We start from the raw sequence: 16,685 nt of genomic DNA, 5'->3' as shown, positions 1-16,685 counted from the left end.
AAGGCTTATTGAAAAACTACTTTCTGTTGTGAGCACCTAATTCTCCAAGTCCTTCTCCTCTGGGATCTGAAAGACAATCCCTCCAAATTCATGCCTCTCAAACCATCTCCTGTTTCCTGGTAGGAATAGCTATCTGTATTACACAGTTATATGGCTCTCATCCCATAATATCCAAGTGCCTCCCAAATCTTGATGGGTTTATCATCATCCCATTCATGTAAATTAGGGGTACTATGATCCCCATTTAAGTGACTGATTTATTTATTTAGATTTCAAATGGTAAAGAGGATGCCTGTCACAAGGCTCTAGATGCCACGTTCATTAATTATGCGGTACATGGAAACCCCCAACTGTATTAAAATAATCATTCCACAGAGAGATGAAGTGACTGCCTCAAGGTCACAGAATGAAACTGTGGCAGAGCCAAGAATTACATGCAGGGCTCCTGAATTAGGCTACGGTGCTACAAACACAAACCAGTCCTCCCTTCAGAAATGTGCCCCACCCACTCCCCAAATGCAAGTCAGCAAAGACACAAACATGAGGAATATTGTAGGAGGAAAAGCTGATTTCCATTGTTTGTGCTCTGGAGTGTAATTGGAGTCAGGGTGAGGCTCCGAGAACAAACAGAAATTAATATAATGCTTTTATTGCTTGAAGCTTTGGTTCTGCTGTGTAGGATCTCTGAAGAAATTAGCCAATAGCTGTCCTCGGTAAGCAGCTTTTGTGGAGGGGGTAACATTCTGATCCCTCTTTCAGAGGTATCATTTTACCACAGCAGAGTTCCACTTTCTTGCCAGCACAGCAAACCTGCCTGAATTACATGCAGCACAAACAGAGGTTCATTGTCAATTCCACCTTCAGGATTTTAGGGAGATTTTTGTACATTTGTAGTTAGCGAAAGACTCTGTTGCTTGACGTACAGGCCCTGCCATGGATCCGAGAGGCAAATGCATTAATGTTCGCTACTCGTAGGGTGACCAGATGTCCCGATTTTATAGGAACAGTCCCGATATTTGGGTCTTTTTCTTATATAGGCTCCTATTACCCCCAACCCCCGTCCCAGTTTTTCACATTTGCTGTCTGGTCACTCCTAGCTCCGACTCTCTCCTGCTCTCTGTGACAGCAAACTGTCCTTTTGCTTCAAAACTTGCAGCATCATGTGTTACTGTTTTTCCCACCAAAATGATTAATTTCCTGCTGCACCTTCCCACCAACGGCTTTTTATAATAATGGGCAGAGTTAATTTTCAGGACATCTCTCTCTCTTTCTCTGTCTGGTTCTTTTGTTCATCAAAAGTCCACTGTAGAATATTTTCTCTCCGAGCCCTGGGTGCTCTATGAGGAGGGTGTGTCCAAACCAGCAGAACTTTCTTTCGTAAGCATTGCTTCCATGATGTTTCTGCAACCTTGTTAGACATGATTTTATCTTGTCACTTGTCATAATTACCTTATACAATTTGCATAATAGCTGCCAGGCGTCATCTATTAAATTTTTCCAGTTCTTTGATGTGTGACAGAGAGTAAGTTGGAAATCAAGACTACAGTAACTGTGGACTTTGATTTTTGCATGTGGGTGGGTGTGGGATACTGTGCTGATTGCAGTTTTAGTGTTGCAACCCTTCAAATTCAGACTATGCCTTTTTATCTGGCTAATGATTTTCTGGTCAATAATGACCATGTCTGACAAAATTCCAAGCATGTAAATGAAATCATTACCATGCTGAATTTGGCAACATTGATTGTGGTCCTGGGTCTTAAATATGCCTTCCAAGGTGCCGGTTTTGTACATTACTTCAGTTTCTCTCACACTGGTGGTTAGTTCGTAGCTTTGAGTTATCTCAGCACATTTGTTAGTGATGAAGTGGAGGTGTGGAGAGCATGTGCAACAAGAACAGAATCATCTACTCATAGAAGCTCATCCCTAACCTACTCGATTTCTTGTCCTGAGGCTTTAATCTGCTTGCAGAGTCTGCTGATATTTCATGATGCAATAAAAAATCCTGGCATTTACGTACTGGGGGCATCATCGTCGATCAATCATCATGGCAAAAAAGAATCCAAAGAAACTTACATTAGGGAATACCAGGAAGAATGAAGTGGGAGCGAAGGCAAAGCCAGTTCACCCTCCTTTTATATTTTCTTGCCGGGTTGTGTGTGCAGTGATGGATTGGAATAGGAGACAATGCCGGAGCCTGCAGCTGAACACGGAAATGTCCTGGTAGAGCACTGTGTGAATGTGGGAAGTGAGCAACAGAGCTGGACTATTTAAAGTGCTTCAAACACCAGACATTAGGTGGTCAGTCCAATGCAAGCAGACAGCCAGAGAGAGAGAGAGAGAGAGAGAGAGAGAATGCAATTTACAAATGTAGATTTTTTTTGTTACATAACTGCACTCAAAACCAAAACAATGTAAAACTTCTGACCCTTCAAGTCCACTGAGTCCTACTTCTTGTTCAGCCAGTCACTAAGACAAACAAGTGTATTTACATTTACAGGAGATAATGCTGCCCTCTTCTTATTTACGTCACCAGAAAGTGAGAACAGGTATTTGCATGGCACTTTCATAGCTGGCATTTATGTGCCAGACATGCTAAACATTCGTATGCCCCTTCATGCTTCGGCCACCATTCCAGAGGACATGCTTCCATGCTGATGACACTCATTAAAAAAATAATGCATTAATTAAATTTATGACTGAACTCCTTCAGGGAGAATTGAATGTCCCCTTCTCTGTTTTACCTGCATTCTTCCCTATATTTCATGATATATCAGTCTCGGATGATGATCCAGCACATGTTCATTTTAAGAACACTTTCACTGTAGATTTGACAAAGCGCAAAGAAGGTACAAATGTGAGATTTCGAAAGATAGCTACAGCACTTGAACCAAGGTTTAAGAATCTGAAGTGTCTTCCAAAATCTAAGAGGGACTAGGTGTGGCGCATGCTTTCAGAAGTCTTAAAAGAGCAGCACTCCGATGTGGAAACTACAGAACCCAAACCACCAAAAAGGTAAAACAACCTTCTGCTGGTGGCATCTGACTCAGATGATGAAAATGAACATGCATCGGTCCGCTCTGCTTTGGATCATTATCGAGCAGAACCCGTCATCAGCATAGACGTATGTCCTTTGGAATGGTGTTTGAAGCATCAAGGGACATATGAATCTTTAGTGCTTCTAGCACATAAATATCTTGTGACGCTGGCTACAACAGTGCCATGGAAACCCCTGTTCTCACTTTCAACTGACAGTATAAACAAGAAGCGGGCAGCATTATCTTCTGCAAATGTAACCAAACTTGTTTGTCTGAGCGATTGGCTGAACAAGAAGTAGGACTGAGTGGACTTGCAGGCTCTAAAATTTTACATTGTTATATTTTTGAATGCAGGTTTTTTTTACATAATTTTACTTTTGTAAGTTCAACTTTCATGATAAAGAGATTGCACTACAGTCCTTGTATTAGGTGAATTGAAAAATACAATTTCTTTTGTTTTTTTACAGTGCAAATACTTGTAATCACAAATAAATATAAAGTGAGCACCGTACACTTTGTATTCTGTGTTGTAATTTAAATCAATATATTTGAACATGTAGAAAACATTCACAAATATTATTGTTTAATCGCACGATTAATTTTTTAATCACTTGACAGCCCTAGTCTTTACATATAATTCCATCTGTACAGTCACTGAAACATCTGTAGGGTCCTGTTTTAAAACAAAAGCCAGCAAAGTTCTTGCTACTTCAGATGATATTTGTGACTGTTGACATGCAATGTACAACTGTGGGATGCTGTGTTTAGGAAGTTGGTAGATGAACCCGGATGGCTTCCTCTTTATTTCTTTCTTGGAGTAACCTGGCCAAATGCTAACTACCAGTGAGTTCTCCAGACACGCTTCTACACTACTTTCATTGGATGTTTGCTCAAACTATGGCCTGTCGCAGTGTAGACACATGGTACACTGCTTGTTGTGTACTGCCTCTAAAGGGAAATGGCCCAACTCCCTTGACTACATTCTGCCCTCCTCGTCAACATGTGCTACAGCGATAGCATCTTCCTTGCTCTCTACCACAGTGCCAAAGAGCTCTGTTCAATGGGCACATTTAAATAGTTCATTCTGGTTTTAAAGGTATTACTCATTCCAGTGAGATTTAAAATGGGGACTATTTCTGGAACTAGTAATACTAAAATCAGAATTAATTTTAAGTGCATCCATTATATGTGAAATATGTATTCAATGACATAAATATCACATATAAAATGTTACATTCTCTCTCTCTCAGCCTCTTTTCTCCCCATCTAATTTCTACCCATAAAAGGAACATTTTCAAGATGGCCACTGTCCCTCTCCAACTTCTGAGTTGAAACTGTAGTTTCACAAAATCTTAGAATTTGAGAAGACATGTTTGGTTCAAGTGAGTCCCCAGGGCACAAACACAAATGACCACGTTCTGACAGAAGCTGTCACAAACCCATTGAGAACCCAACCCAGTGTGTGGCTCAGAGTGGGACTGGATTGTTCGGGGGTTGGTAATGGCTTACATAACCTTTCACCTTTAGATTACTAGGCTGAGTTCAGTTTGGCTGGTAGTGACCAGAGGAACAGCCCAGTGACCTCTGTGAAGAGAATTGGTTACTTTAGTCCATTTCTTAGGGGACAGCCTAGAAGTCACCAGGCCTGTCTTCTAGTATTATACTGAGGCATTCAGTCTCCACAGCTGTCAGCCCAATTCTTTCAGCTGTGCTCAATTCCCCCATTTTTTTTAAAAACCTAAAATGTAGCATAGTGTTCTGAAAAACCCCGCAAACTCACCTAAACCTGCCCCTATGGGCTGTACTTATAGACTGGGAACAATAGCAGTTTATACAGTAACACGCAGTGTCTCACATAGAAGTTAGGGCTGCAAAAGATGTGCTAAGTTACTTAGTCCATTCCCTCAGCCACATTGGCCAAGGCAGAGTTGTTCTCCTTAATTTATTGGCATGAGGCTTCCACCACTTCCCTTTGGAGACTAAGGCACAGTCTAACAGACCTATCTGAGCATATGGCTTTGTATTTAACCCGGTACCAGAAACCACTGAAAAGTTTGATAGAGGAAATCATTTCCCTGACACAGGTTTCTTGATTGCATCAAGCAGAAGCAAAGTTTTATTAGAGACACTTTTTCAGCAGAAGGTAAATTACCAACCACGGTACAGATTAACTCAAGTAAGTAATTATTGTGATTGGACACACAGAGCATCACAGAATGGAAGAAGCAAATAGCATGATAGGCAGGAAGGTGGACCAAAGCTTAGATGGGCCCCTTAGGACAGTAGTGTTGGCATTAGAAGCGTTGAGTAATTCTGAAGAGCTCTTCTCCATGCTCTTTGTGGAGGTGCACAGTGAATGTGCTGGCTGAGCTCTCGCTTTGTCCGTGGGTGGGTCTTTGCTCGCTGGGTCTTGCACTGGAAGATTCCGGGTTTCTCTTCTTAGTCACAAATCTTTCTGCCGTGTCCTGGAAAGAGATAAATAGAACATCACTTTGCTTAGAAAGGAAGTAAAACCTTCTCTGCAGCATCAGGCTTTGAGATATACCCTGAGAGTGGGGGCTGCACACAGACACCCTGCTGACTATAAACTCTGATGAGCTCCAGAACTTCCCCCATATTGTTTATGTGTTTAGAATACAAGAGAAGAATACAAATCCCACAGGTCGAGCCAGCCGCCGTGCTGGGAATGCACGAGCACAGCTCCTTGTGCCCTCCCCCTGGCCACGTCCATCCCCTAGACACCCAGCTCACTCTGCCCCCAAAGGTGTTTTATTTTTCCTAGATTGCAAATGTACATTGTTGTGCTCCCCCCTCGGCTGGATGAACCTCCCGGAGATACTGTTTGTGGCCTTGGAGCCATTTTCCCATCCCCCACCAACACCTCGTTGGTTCTGTCTCTCTCTTTTAAGGACGTTTTGTCTCCTTCACCCTACAAAACACCCAGCCTCCATTTCCAGCCTCTTTCTCCAAGTTCTCTAGACTCTCTCCCTCTCTCTCCCTGCTTCCACTTCAGGCTACTTCCTTCTCTTCCCGCTTTCCTCCTCCCTCTCTTTTAGCTCTCTTCTCCCTCACTTGCACCATTCATAGTGAGAGAGTCACAGCGGCATTGGGTCCTGTTTCTTGCCAACGCTCCCCACACCATACCACTCTTGTGTCACCGTGTCCTACCAGACTCTCCAGTTGCCTTACAACAGGGTCCTGAAAGGTGAGCCACAGCACCTCAGAACCACCTAACAGAGAGTGGGTTTGACAGCTTCTCTCTTGCCCTATTGGTAAGAAGAGGACTAAAGAAACAGTTTCCCTTATAGGGCAAGTCAGTTCTTACCTTTTAGATCACCAGGGTGGCAAGATGTGACATGGGGGAGAGAGTGGGAAGATGAAGAGTAGCAGTGGGAAGTTTTAATGACCGTTCCTCCTCCTATTCCACCTCCTACGCCAATCCCGCCTTCCGAGCCCCTGTGACAAGGAAAGAATGTTTGGTGAATGAAACAGAAACCAACCTTACAACGGGATTGTAGGTTCAGTGAAGCCATGTGACCTTGCCTGTCATCAATCACTCCCCATCCAGCAAAGAGCCAGGCCCTGGCCAGCACGCCTCCCCAGCACCCTCACTCCACTTCATCCAAGCAGAAAAGCAAAAGCACATCACTACAAGGCCAGTCATTCTCCTCATGAAGTTTGCCCACAAAGGATAAACTAGTCATAGGCTGCCATTGCCAATGGGCTTTTTAAACAGGGTCTGCTGTATCCCTTGCTTCCAAATCAGGAAAAATCTTTGCCTAATTATTTATACCACTTGTTTCACAGTGAAGTGGAGTTGGGGACATGCCAGATGCTTGGGATAAAAGAAGGAATGACCTGGACTTTTGGCAAAATCTCACACTGGGTCTTTTATGCAGGTTTGAAATACTTAGGTCAATCTCTTGTTACAATTCTCTCTCCTTTTCACAACTGCCTCTGCACCCCCTGAATCTCCACACTCTCTGTGATTTTAGATCTCACACATTGCACAGATCACAGCATAGGTGTTTGCTTTATGCCCCGCTGTGTCCGTAGTCTACGTACACAATGTCACGCTGTCCTCCTTCCAGCAGGCAGCGGTAAGTGTGAATCTCCTGCTCCAGTCGACATTTGACATCCAGGAGGACCTTGTACTCGTGGTTCTGGGACTCAATTTCTGCTCGCAGGTCAGCCAGTTGCTGCTCCACACAGGTGATCTGTTGCTGTAACTGGCACAGGTGGCTGTTGTAGCGACTTTCGGTTTCAGCCAAAGAGGCTTCCAGGTTGTTCCTCTAAGAATTGAAGCAAAAACCCCACATGTACTTTAGCCATGCACTAAACTAAACCCATCTGGATGCAGGAAGTTGAGGATTTCCTATGCAAAAATAAAAGCAAATTGTTGCTAACGATCGGTTTGTCAACAATATCGTCACGGCTACGTAGAGCACCAGGCCGGGCTGGTCCCCATCAGTCCAGAAATGCAGATGTCAGTGTGTCACAGGTGAGATATCAATGGTGACAACATCACATACCTGGCTAAGAAGGGCTTGCAGATCAATCTCCAGGCACTGCAACTGACGTCTAAGTTCAGAGACCTGGCTGTTGCACGACTCAACCTCCTGACTGCTTGTGATGACCTCACGATTCACCTCCTCAATCTGAAAACCAGAAACACAGAATAAAGGGCTTCAGGGGGATTTTTTAATTGTCAGGTGGGTCTAGGAGTGGGTAACAAAAGATGTAAGTTGGGTAGTGGCTGGGCAAGTTTTCTGCACACTGGAATCGAGCTCATCTATTGCTTGTATCTCCCCTTGCTATTCCAGTGCTAAGACCCCTCAACTTTACCAGTAATTCTCCTCTGTCCTAACTGACAGGCTCGCCCACTGTTCCACCAACACCCCTCAATAATGACATGTAGCAAACCCTGTTCTTCCCCGAGACACACGCACCGTACATGCACAGGGCCTCCATGCCCTGTGCACCAGGTCACTATACACCTGTGCTGATCATGTTTGGAACTTATGATACAGGAATACATTCTCCCCACGGCGTGACTGTGTGATTCTGAAATAGCTCCTGTATTTTTGCATGAGAGCGTTACAGTTGTGATGAATTTACCTTGCATTCATACCAATCCTCAACCTCTTTGCGATTTTGCGCAATCATTGCTTCATACTGGCATCTCATCTCCTCTAGGATTTTCTTCAGATCTGGGCCAGGACAGGAATTGACCTCCACGCTGACATCACCAGTGGTCTGGTTTCTCAGACAATTGATTTCCTGCAAAGATAACCCAGATCCGCTTGTTTAAAAAGAAAAAAATGTGAGTTGAGTTTTCTGGCAAGTAAGAGCAGCAAGCCACTGTCCGTGAGCCTCTACATCCTGGGGCCCATTTCTGACAGTCACAACAACTGTCTCTGATGCATCTTCTCCAGTATAGACCCAGCCCGATGGGGAAACAAACCACAGATGATTTCCAAGCAAAACTCCACAGTGAGCACTCCTGAGGTACAGAAACAGTGGGTGTTTACTGGGATGTGTGATGGTTATTAACAGCAAATTAAGGAATTCCTGACTATTTTTGCTGGACAAATTGACATGTTTTATACTTCATCTTCGCATGGGTCTGTGTGTCACTTAGTGACCTGGATCCTGCATAAGAGGTGTTTTCCTGTGATAGCCACATTACAGATTATATTTTCACAACAGCTACCATTTTTGTGTGTGTCTCTTCTATACTCCAAATCCAGTCAGCCCATTTCTACTGCCTTAGCTTAGGTTAGTCTGAGTGTGTTGGCTCTTTGAATATGGTTTCTTTTCATTATTATGTTTTAAGAGAGGGGAGCTTGGTTCAGTGGTTAGAGCTCCTGACCTACTAGTCTTCGATTTCCTCTAGAGTTTCCGAGGGATCTTAGGCAGACTCTTCTCTTAATTGTTCCTTAGATATCCTGGCTTCACAACAGAGAGAATAATACCAACCTCACAGTGGAGTTGTTAATACTGATTCATTGCTTTTTTGCAATGAAACATTTGCACTGTTTTGAGTTAAGTTCTTTGGATGAAATATACCAAAGAAGAGAAAAGTAATTTTATCGGTTTGTGACAAATCAGCTGAGTTTCCAAGTGATCTTGGGCAAGACACTTCTCTTAGCCATTCCTTAGATATCCTGGCTTCACAACAGAGAGAATACTAGCATCACAGGGATGATGTTAATACTAATTAATTGTTTATGAAGTGTTTTGAGTTGAGTTAAGTAAGTTAAGTTAAGTAATCGGCCGTGACAAATCAGCTGGAAGATTTATCCAACTCACTGCTAGTCTCTGAGGTAGCTCTCTCCCCTTCCCCTTTTGCAGAGCCCAGGAGCTCCCAGAAGCCTGATATTCCTTCCTAAGACTCAACTCCTACATTGTTCAGAAACTTTAGAGGGCTGGACCTGAGCTCTTGGGCTACTTGTGACAATTACTCCGGCACAGGATCCACCCTTTGTATATTTCAAATTAGAATGAATATGATTAGGAAATGGGATTTGTGAAAGGAGCAATATCATAATAATGCAGATTATTATTAATATTCTCTTGGTCGTAGTTGCACTCGTGCCCTGCTGTTTTAATCAGGATCAGGTCCCCACTGCTGTAGTAAGTAATGTACAAAATCTAAAAAAACCAGCCCATTTAAGGGAATGAGCTCCTACCTCCTCATGGTTCTTCTTCAGACAACACAGCTCCTCCTTCAGGCACTCAAGCTGCGCCTCCAGGTCAGACCTGCACAGGGTCAGTTCGTCCAGAACTTGGCGTAAGCCATTAATATCGGCCTCCACACTCTGGCGAAGGGCCAGCTCAGTCTCATACCTAAGCCAGGGACAAGAAAGACAGAAAAGTCAGCCCCTGGCAGAACCCACCGCTGAAGATTCCTGGCATCTGCCCTTTGGTTATGAATGGGTCTGGGTTTCACTTCTTTCAGCTTTACCTTTATAGCTCTGCTTAAAGCGTCACACACTAGGTCTGCGGCCTGGTCTCTCTGTGTGTGCACAGGCAGGGGTTTGGTTCACAACAGACCTTCCTCTTCAGCTTCTTTTGTCCCTCTCCTCTCTACTGGAACTACTACAAAGATGTCAGACACTCATTTTCCTGCACTTCCCCTGGGAAATCATCTAAACTCTTTTCTTTATTAAAAATCCGTGGGCCAGACTCTGCATAGCTCCATTGCCTTCAATGGACTCGTGCCAACATGCATCCATTGTCCCTATATTTTAGCCCCCTAAGCCCCACAAGCAAACTCTTTGTGCCTCAAACATTCTGTCCCGGAAATGCCCCTATTCTGGCACCTCTAGAGTCAAAGACCGAAGGCACATCTCAAAATCTGAGACCACCACTTATGTGTCATTGTTCCCGAGTGCTCCCCCCTCGGTCTGTCTGTATCCATTGTTGTCTTTTGTCTTCTAATGGGATTGTGGGCTCTTTGGGGGCGGTGAGTGTCATTGTGTTCTGTGTTTGTACAGTGCCTAGCACAATGGGGTCCTGGTCCATGACTGAGCTTCATAGCTGCTACTCTGATACAGCTAATTAATAAGAATAAAATCTCACAAAAATACAACCTGTTCTGAATCAGGAATTCCAGTAATTCTTGGTTGGGGGATTGCTTCATTTGTCAATTTGGGACTAGGGTACAAGGGAACAAGAGGAGAACGACAGGTTTGTCTGGTACAGAGAGGTGCTCACTTCAGTCTGAAGTCATCAGCTGCCATCCTGCTGTTATCAATGTTCAGAATGATCTTGTTGTTGTCTAGGGTAGCGCAAACAATCTGGAAAAGAAGGGAGTCCGGGGGATTTTCAGCCCTGAAATCTCTTCGCTCTGTTATGCTCAGTGTCATGTTGCAAATTTCAGTCTTTTTACTCTCCCAGTATCAGGGGCGGCTCTAGGTATTTTGCCGCCCCAAGCACAGCAGGCAGGCTGCCTTTGGCGGCTTGCCTGCGGGAGGTCCCCGGTCCCGCGGATTCGGCGGCACGCCTGCAGGAGGTCCGCTGAAGCCGTGGGACCAGTGGACTCTCCGCAGGCAAGATGCCAAAGGCAACCTGCCTGCCGCCCTCGCGGCGACCGGCAGAGCGCCCCCCGTGGCTTGCCGCCCCAGGCACGCTCTTGGCGGCTGGTGCCTGGAGCCACCCCTGCCCAGTATTCAAATTCAGACAGAGAGGAAATTCAGACGAGTTTATATTTTTTCATTGCAAGACTTACATTACAGCTCAGCATTTGGCGTGTATCTCTCTCCTGCACTCTGTGAATCTGTCTGCTTTGTTTTTCCTATCTGACTAATCCTTCTTCAGAATATACTTGGAAAATATTTTTTACAAAAATTCAATTGCCCATTCAAAACTAGCAAAGAATCCTGTGGCACCTTATAGACTAACAGACGTTTTGGAGCATGAGCTTTCGTGGGTGAATATGCACTTCGTCGGATGCATTCACCCACGAAAGCTCATGCTCCAAAACATCTGTTGGTCTATAAGGTGCCACAGGATTCTTTGCTGCTTTTACAGATCCAGACTAACACGGCTCCCCTCTGATACTTGACATTCAAAACTAGTGGTAACAAAGTATTCTTTTTCTCTTATTGTCCTTTAAGGGAATATTCCCCTTTCCTACCCCCACCTCTGGATAGGAGCCTAAAGTTAGTTGAAATAGAAATGGGATTTTAACTAGAATCTGGGAAAACTGATGACAGGACACTATGTAATAATGAAGATAACTCAGTGGATTAATGAATGAATTTCTCTTCCCATCTCCCTTTTGGGTATAAATATATTAAAACATCCTGTTAAAAACTTCATTCAGGAGGAGTACTGACCAGGCCCAGATTGTTCCCTGCCTATGTAACCTTTTTCTCTTTGTACAAATCTGGTCAAGAAAAGGCAAATTGTAAATGGACTCATAAGTTTTCACACCCTCACTCATAGTTCATAGAAGGAGTTGCCTTAATTTATGTCTGCAAAGAACATTTTACAAAAGTAAAATGGGATCTGAACCGAGACTCAGAGGGAAGCTCTTAGAATAGGGAATACAGCCCAAAAAATGTCACCTGATTTTGAAGATCTTCTATTGTCTTATAGTAGGGGTTGTAGTCCTTTAGTACACCGGTGTGTCCATGATGGGCATACCATTCCCTGATTTTGCACTCTAGGGCAGCGTTTTCTTCCTCCAGGCATCGCACCTTCTCCAGGTAAGAAGCCAGGCGGTCATTAAGGTTCTGCATAGTCAGCTTTTCATCACAGGTGACAAATGCGCCATCTCCACAAATACCACCACCACCAAAGCCACCACCAAAGCCACCACCAACTACACCACCAAAGCCACCTCCAACTACACCACCAAAGCCACCTCCATATCCACAGCGGGTACTGCCACCACCAAACCCAATGCTGGAACAACCTCCATAGCCATATCCTGGGAGACCTCCTGCTAAGACATCTCCATAGCTACCTCCAGAAAAGCTACCAGCACTCAGTCCCGCTCCACAACTTGCTCCACCACTGTAACTCCTACCTGAAAAGCCTCCACTGCTGCCTATCCCACAAGAGCTATATCTTCCAGAAGAGACTGAAGAGGTCCTTCCTCCACCACCACCTCCAACCACATAGCTACCACCACTACTCCTCCCTTTGGTAGAGAGAGTAACAGTCTGCTTGGTGCTGCAGCTCATAGCGACAGCGATTAAGAATCCAACCCAAAGCCCAAAGCAAGAGTCACAGCTTGATATAAATTCAGACTGCAGATTTTCTATCCCCACAGATCTCTATTTATACCTTCCACAGTGGGTGTAACCAGTAGGGTGTTTCTTCTTCCCAGTCTTGCTGTTTATGCCAAGAATAATTTCCCAAAGAGTTTCCTTCCAGAAATCCAAGTACACAAGGAAGTTAATTTACACTTTAGCAGCTAGTTCCAAATATACACTCGCAATGATGTTTGCTGAATCATCAGCTTTTCTTTATGATGAAAATTTTACAAGAAGAAGCCAGAAAAACACTGCCCTAAATTATATGCAGGGAAGAAATAACGCAACTTATTGCAACAGAAAGCTCTTTATATCTTATTATTTTATTTAAATTTTTATTTTCTCTTTAATAAGCATGTTTTTCATATGAGATGCTGGGGTGTAGATATCGAAGATCAAAGTGAATGAATGAATAAACATGGAGTCATGCTTTAGTAAAGTGAAAATAGTGATGAACCTCTCAGTGGAAAGATCTGAGACATCATGATATAAATATTCCGGTCTCCTCCTAATACTGTGACAGATGCTAGGTCCAATACACTCCTAACAAAGAGAATTGTTAGGCTGTGGAAGTAGAACAGGAGTTCCCAAACTATAGTCTGTGGATCACTGACGATCCACAAGGAGTACTTGCTGGTGGTCCATGGAGAGTTGACTGTTTAACTGGTTCCCCTCCTCCTTGTATTCAGCTGAAAACTGCATTAAAATGAGCAAAAAATACATTAAATGCTTTCCTAATGTTACTTTTCCCATGTAAGTAATTGCTGTAGATGCCAGCTGAATGTTTTGTGATGGTGAGTGAAAGGGGAGATGGTCCAGGCAGTGGTGAATGGGGGTGGGGTTGTCCATGGACAATTTCCCTGTTAATATGTGTGTGAAAAACTCTGGGAACTCGTGAAATAGAGAATGTTAATCTGGACCACTGATAGCACTGGAGGTGGACTAGGTGTGACCGAATAGGTCGTTTCCATTGCTAATGTCTAAGAATCTATACTGAGCAGGGAAATGAAAGTGAGCAGAGCTGTTCTCATTTCTGAACTGCACGGTAATTGGTGTTAAAACATTCTGATTTGCTCTGAGAGTTTGGACACCACTACCGCTATGAGATACAGGTGGGAACTAGAAGAGGATTCACAGAACTGGCATACTACCGAAAAGGCCAGTAACATTTGCCAAGAGGACATCTTAATGATTGGACGCTTTTCTCTTCAAGTGCACAAAGGCACACTTTCCCTAACATCGCAATTTACAAGCAACTATTAGTAGTAATTGGGCTCAGTCTCACCTCCTCCCTCCCCACAGTTAGCTTCTTAAGGGAGAAGTTGTGGTGAACCTTCATTTAGCTGGACTGTGGTGCGGTCAGAGAAGACAGAGAGGGTGTCAGCTGCCACTCCAGAAGAGAAGGGCTTCTTTGCAAAATGATTAGAACTATTCACACCCAGCCGGAACCAGTCAGCTGTGAACAGCTGAGATTCACTAGCGTGAGATATTGTGCCAGCGATCTGGAAGCCCTAACCTAGAGATTTAGGAGCAATCAGGAACTCTCTGTATAAGGAGAGGCTAAATTCCTATATTGTGTTGCCTGAATGAGACAGAGAAAGGGATTGTTGTGTATTTGGTTGTCATGGGTTTTGTAACTATGGCAACTGAGTTAGACTATTAAGGGATAGCTCAGCCGGTTTCAACCGGCTGAGTGAGCTCTCTGTATATCTGTAAATAAAATGGAGGTTTTGGTTAGCTGCCTGCTCTCTGGCCTCAAGTGATTGCTTCCTACACCGGCTGCCCCAAGGATATAACAGGGATTCCATATTAGAGAATAAAGGCTTATTGAAAAACTACTTGCTGTTGTGAGCACCTAATTCTCCAAGTCCTTCTCCTCTGGGATCTGAAAGACAATCCCTCCAAATTCATGCCTCTCAAACCATCTCCTGTTTCCTGGTAGGAATAGCTATCTGTATTACACAGTTATATGGCTCTCATCCCATAATATCCAAGTGCCTCCCAAATCTTGATGGGTTTATCATCATCCCATTCATGTAAATTAGGGGTACTATGATCCCCATTTAAGTGACTGATTTATTTATTTAGATTTCAAATGGTAAAGAGGATGCCTGTCACAAGGCTCTAGATGCCACGTTCATTAATGATGCAGTACATGGAAACCCCCAACTGTATTAAAATAATCATTCCACAGAGAGATGAAGTGACTGCCTCAAGGTCACAGAATGAAACTGTGGCAGAGCCAAGAATTACATGCAGGGCTCCTGAATTAGGCTACGGTGCTACAAACACAAACCAGTCCTCCCTTCAGAAATGTGCCCCACCCACTCCCCAAATGCAAGTCAGCAAAGACACAAACATGAGGAATATTGTAGGAGGAAAAGCTGATTTCCATTGTTTGTGCTCTGGAGTGTAATTGGAGTCAGGGTGAGGCTCCAAGAACAAACAGAAATTAATATAATGCTTTTATTGCTTGAAGCTTTGGTTCTGCTGTGTAGGATCTCTGAAGAAATTAGCCAATAGCTGTCCTCGGTAAGCAGCTTTTGTGGAGGGGGTAACATTCTGATCCCTCTTTCAGAGGTATCATTTTACCACAGCAGAGTTCCACTTTCTTGCCAGCACAGCAAACCTGCCTGAATTACATGCAGCACAAACAGAGGCTCATTGTCAATTCCACCTTCAGGATTTTAGGGAGATTTTTGTACATTTGTAGTTAGCGAAAGACTCCGTTGCTTGACGTACAGGCCCTGCCATGGATCCGAGAGGGAAATGCATTCATGTTCGCTACTCGTAGGGTGACCAGATGTCCCGATTTTATAGGAACAGTCCCGATATTTGGGTCTTTTTCCTTTATAGGCTCCTATTACCTCCAACCCCCGTCCCAGTTTTTCACATTTGCTGTCTGGTCACTCCCAGCTCCGACTCTCTCCTGCTCTCTGTGACAGCAAACTGTCCTTTTGCTTCAAAACTTGCAGCAGCATGTGTTCCTGTTTTTCCCACCAAAATGATTAATTTCCTGCTGCACCTTCCCACCGACGGCTTTTTATAACAATGGGCAGAGTTAATTTTCAGGACATCTCTCTCTCTTTCTCTGTCTGGTTCTTTTGTTCATCAAAAGTCCACTGTAGAATATTTTCTCTCCGAGCCCTGGGTGCTCTATGAGGAGGGTGTGTCCAAACCAGCAGAACTTTCTTTCGTAAGCATTGCTTCCATGATGTTTCTGCAACCTTGTTAGACATGATTTTATCTTGTCACTTGTTATAATTATCTTATACAATTTGCATAATAGCTGCCAGGCGTCGTCTATTAAATTTTTCCAGTTCTTTGATGTGCAGACGGAGAGTAAGTTGGAAATCAAGACTCTACAGTAACTGTGGACTTTGATTTTTGTGGGTGGGTGGGTGTGGGATACTGTGCTGATTGCAGTTTTAGTGTTGCAACCCTTCAAATTCAGACTATGCCTTTTTATCTGGCTAATGATTTCCTGGTCAGTAATGACCATGTCTGACAAAATTCCAAGCAGGTAAATGAAACCATTACCATGCTGAATTTGGCAACACTAGGTCTTAAATATGCCTTCCAAGGTGCCAGTTTTGTACATTACTTCAGTTTCTCTCACACTGGTGGTTAGTTCGTAGCTTTGAGTTATCTCGGCACATTTGTTAGTGATGAAGTGGAGGTGTCGTAGAGCGTGTGCAACAAGAGCAGAATCATCTACTCATAGAAGCTCATCCCTAACCTCCTCAATTTCTTGTCTGGAGGCTTTAATCTGCTTGCAGAGTCTGCTGATATTTCATGATGCAAAAAAAATCCTGGCATTTACATACTGGGGGCATCATCGTCGATCGATCATCATGGCAAAGAAGAATCCAAAGAAACTTAC

At 43.8% G+C, this 16,685-nt stretch overlaps 1 protein-coding gene across 2 annotated transcripts; it reads right to left on the bottom strand.

Moving 5' to 3' along the window:
* Positions 1-5,270: 5,270 nt before the first annotated feature.
* Positions 5,271-14,381, bottom strand: LOC123356430 (keratin, type I cytoskeletal 19-like). 2 transcript variants are annotated; one of them, XM_044999682.1, is made up of 8 exons: positions 14,088-14,381; positions 10,755-10,837; positions 9,728-9,884; positions 8,154-8,315; positions 7,568-7,693; positions 7,101-7,327; positions 6,361-6,491; positions 5,271-5,500 (listed from the first exon to the last, which is right to left on the bottom strand). In XM_044999682.1, exons 1-8 carry the CDS (start codon positions 14,139-14,141, stop codon positions 5,475-5,477), a joined length of 966 nt encoding a protein of 321 aa, XP_044855617.1. In that variant the 5' UTR covers positions 14,142-14,381; the 3' UTR covers positions 5,271-5,474. The 2 variants fall into 2 exon arrangements, with proteins under 2 accessions (XP_044855617.1, XP_044855616.1); XM_044999681.1 differs by lacking the exon at positions 14,088-14,381 and adding an exon at positions 12,110-12,730.
* Between the last annotated feature and the right edge of the window lie 2,304 nt (positions 14,382-16,685).

Source organism: Mauremys mutica, chromosome 25, assembly GCF_020497125.1.
Source record: "Mauremys mutica isolate MM-2020 ecotype Southern chromosome 25, ASM2049712v1, whole genome shotgun sequence".
Taxonomy (NCBI): domain Eukaryota; kingdom Metazoa; phylum Chordata; order Testudines; family Geoemydidae; genus Mauremys; species Mauremys mutica.
This window is presented reverse-complemented; position numbering and strand designations above follow the sequence as displayed.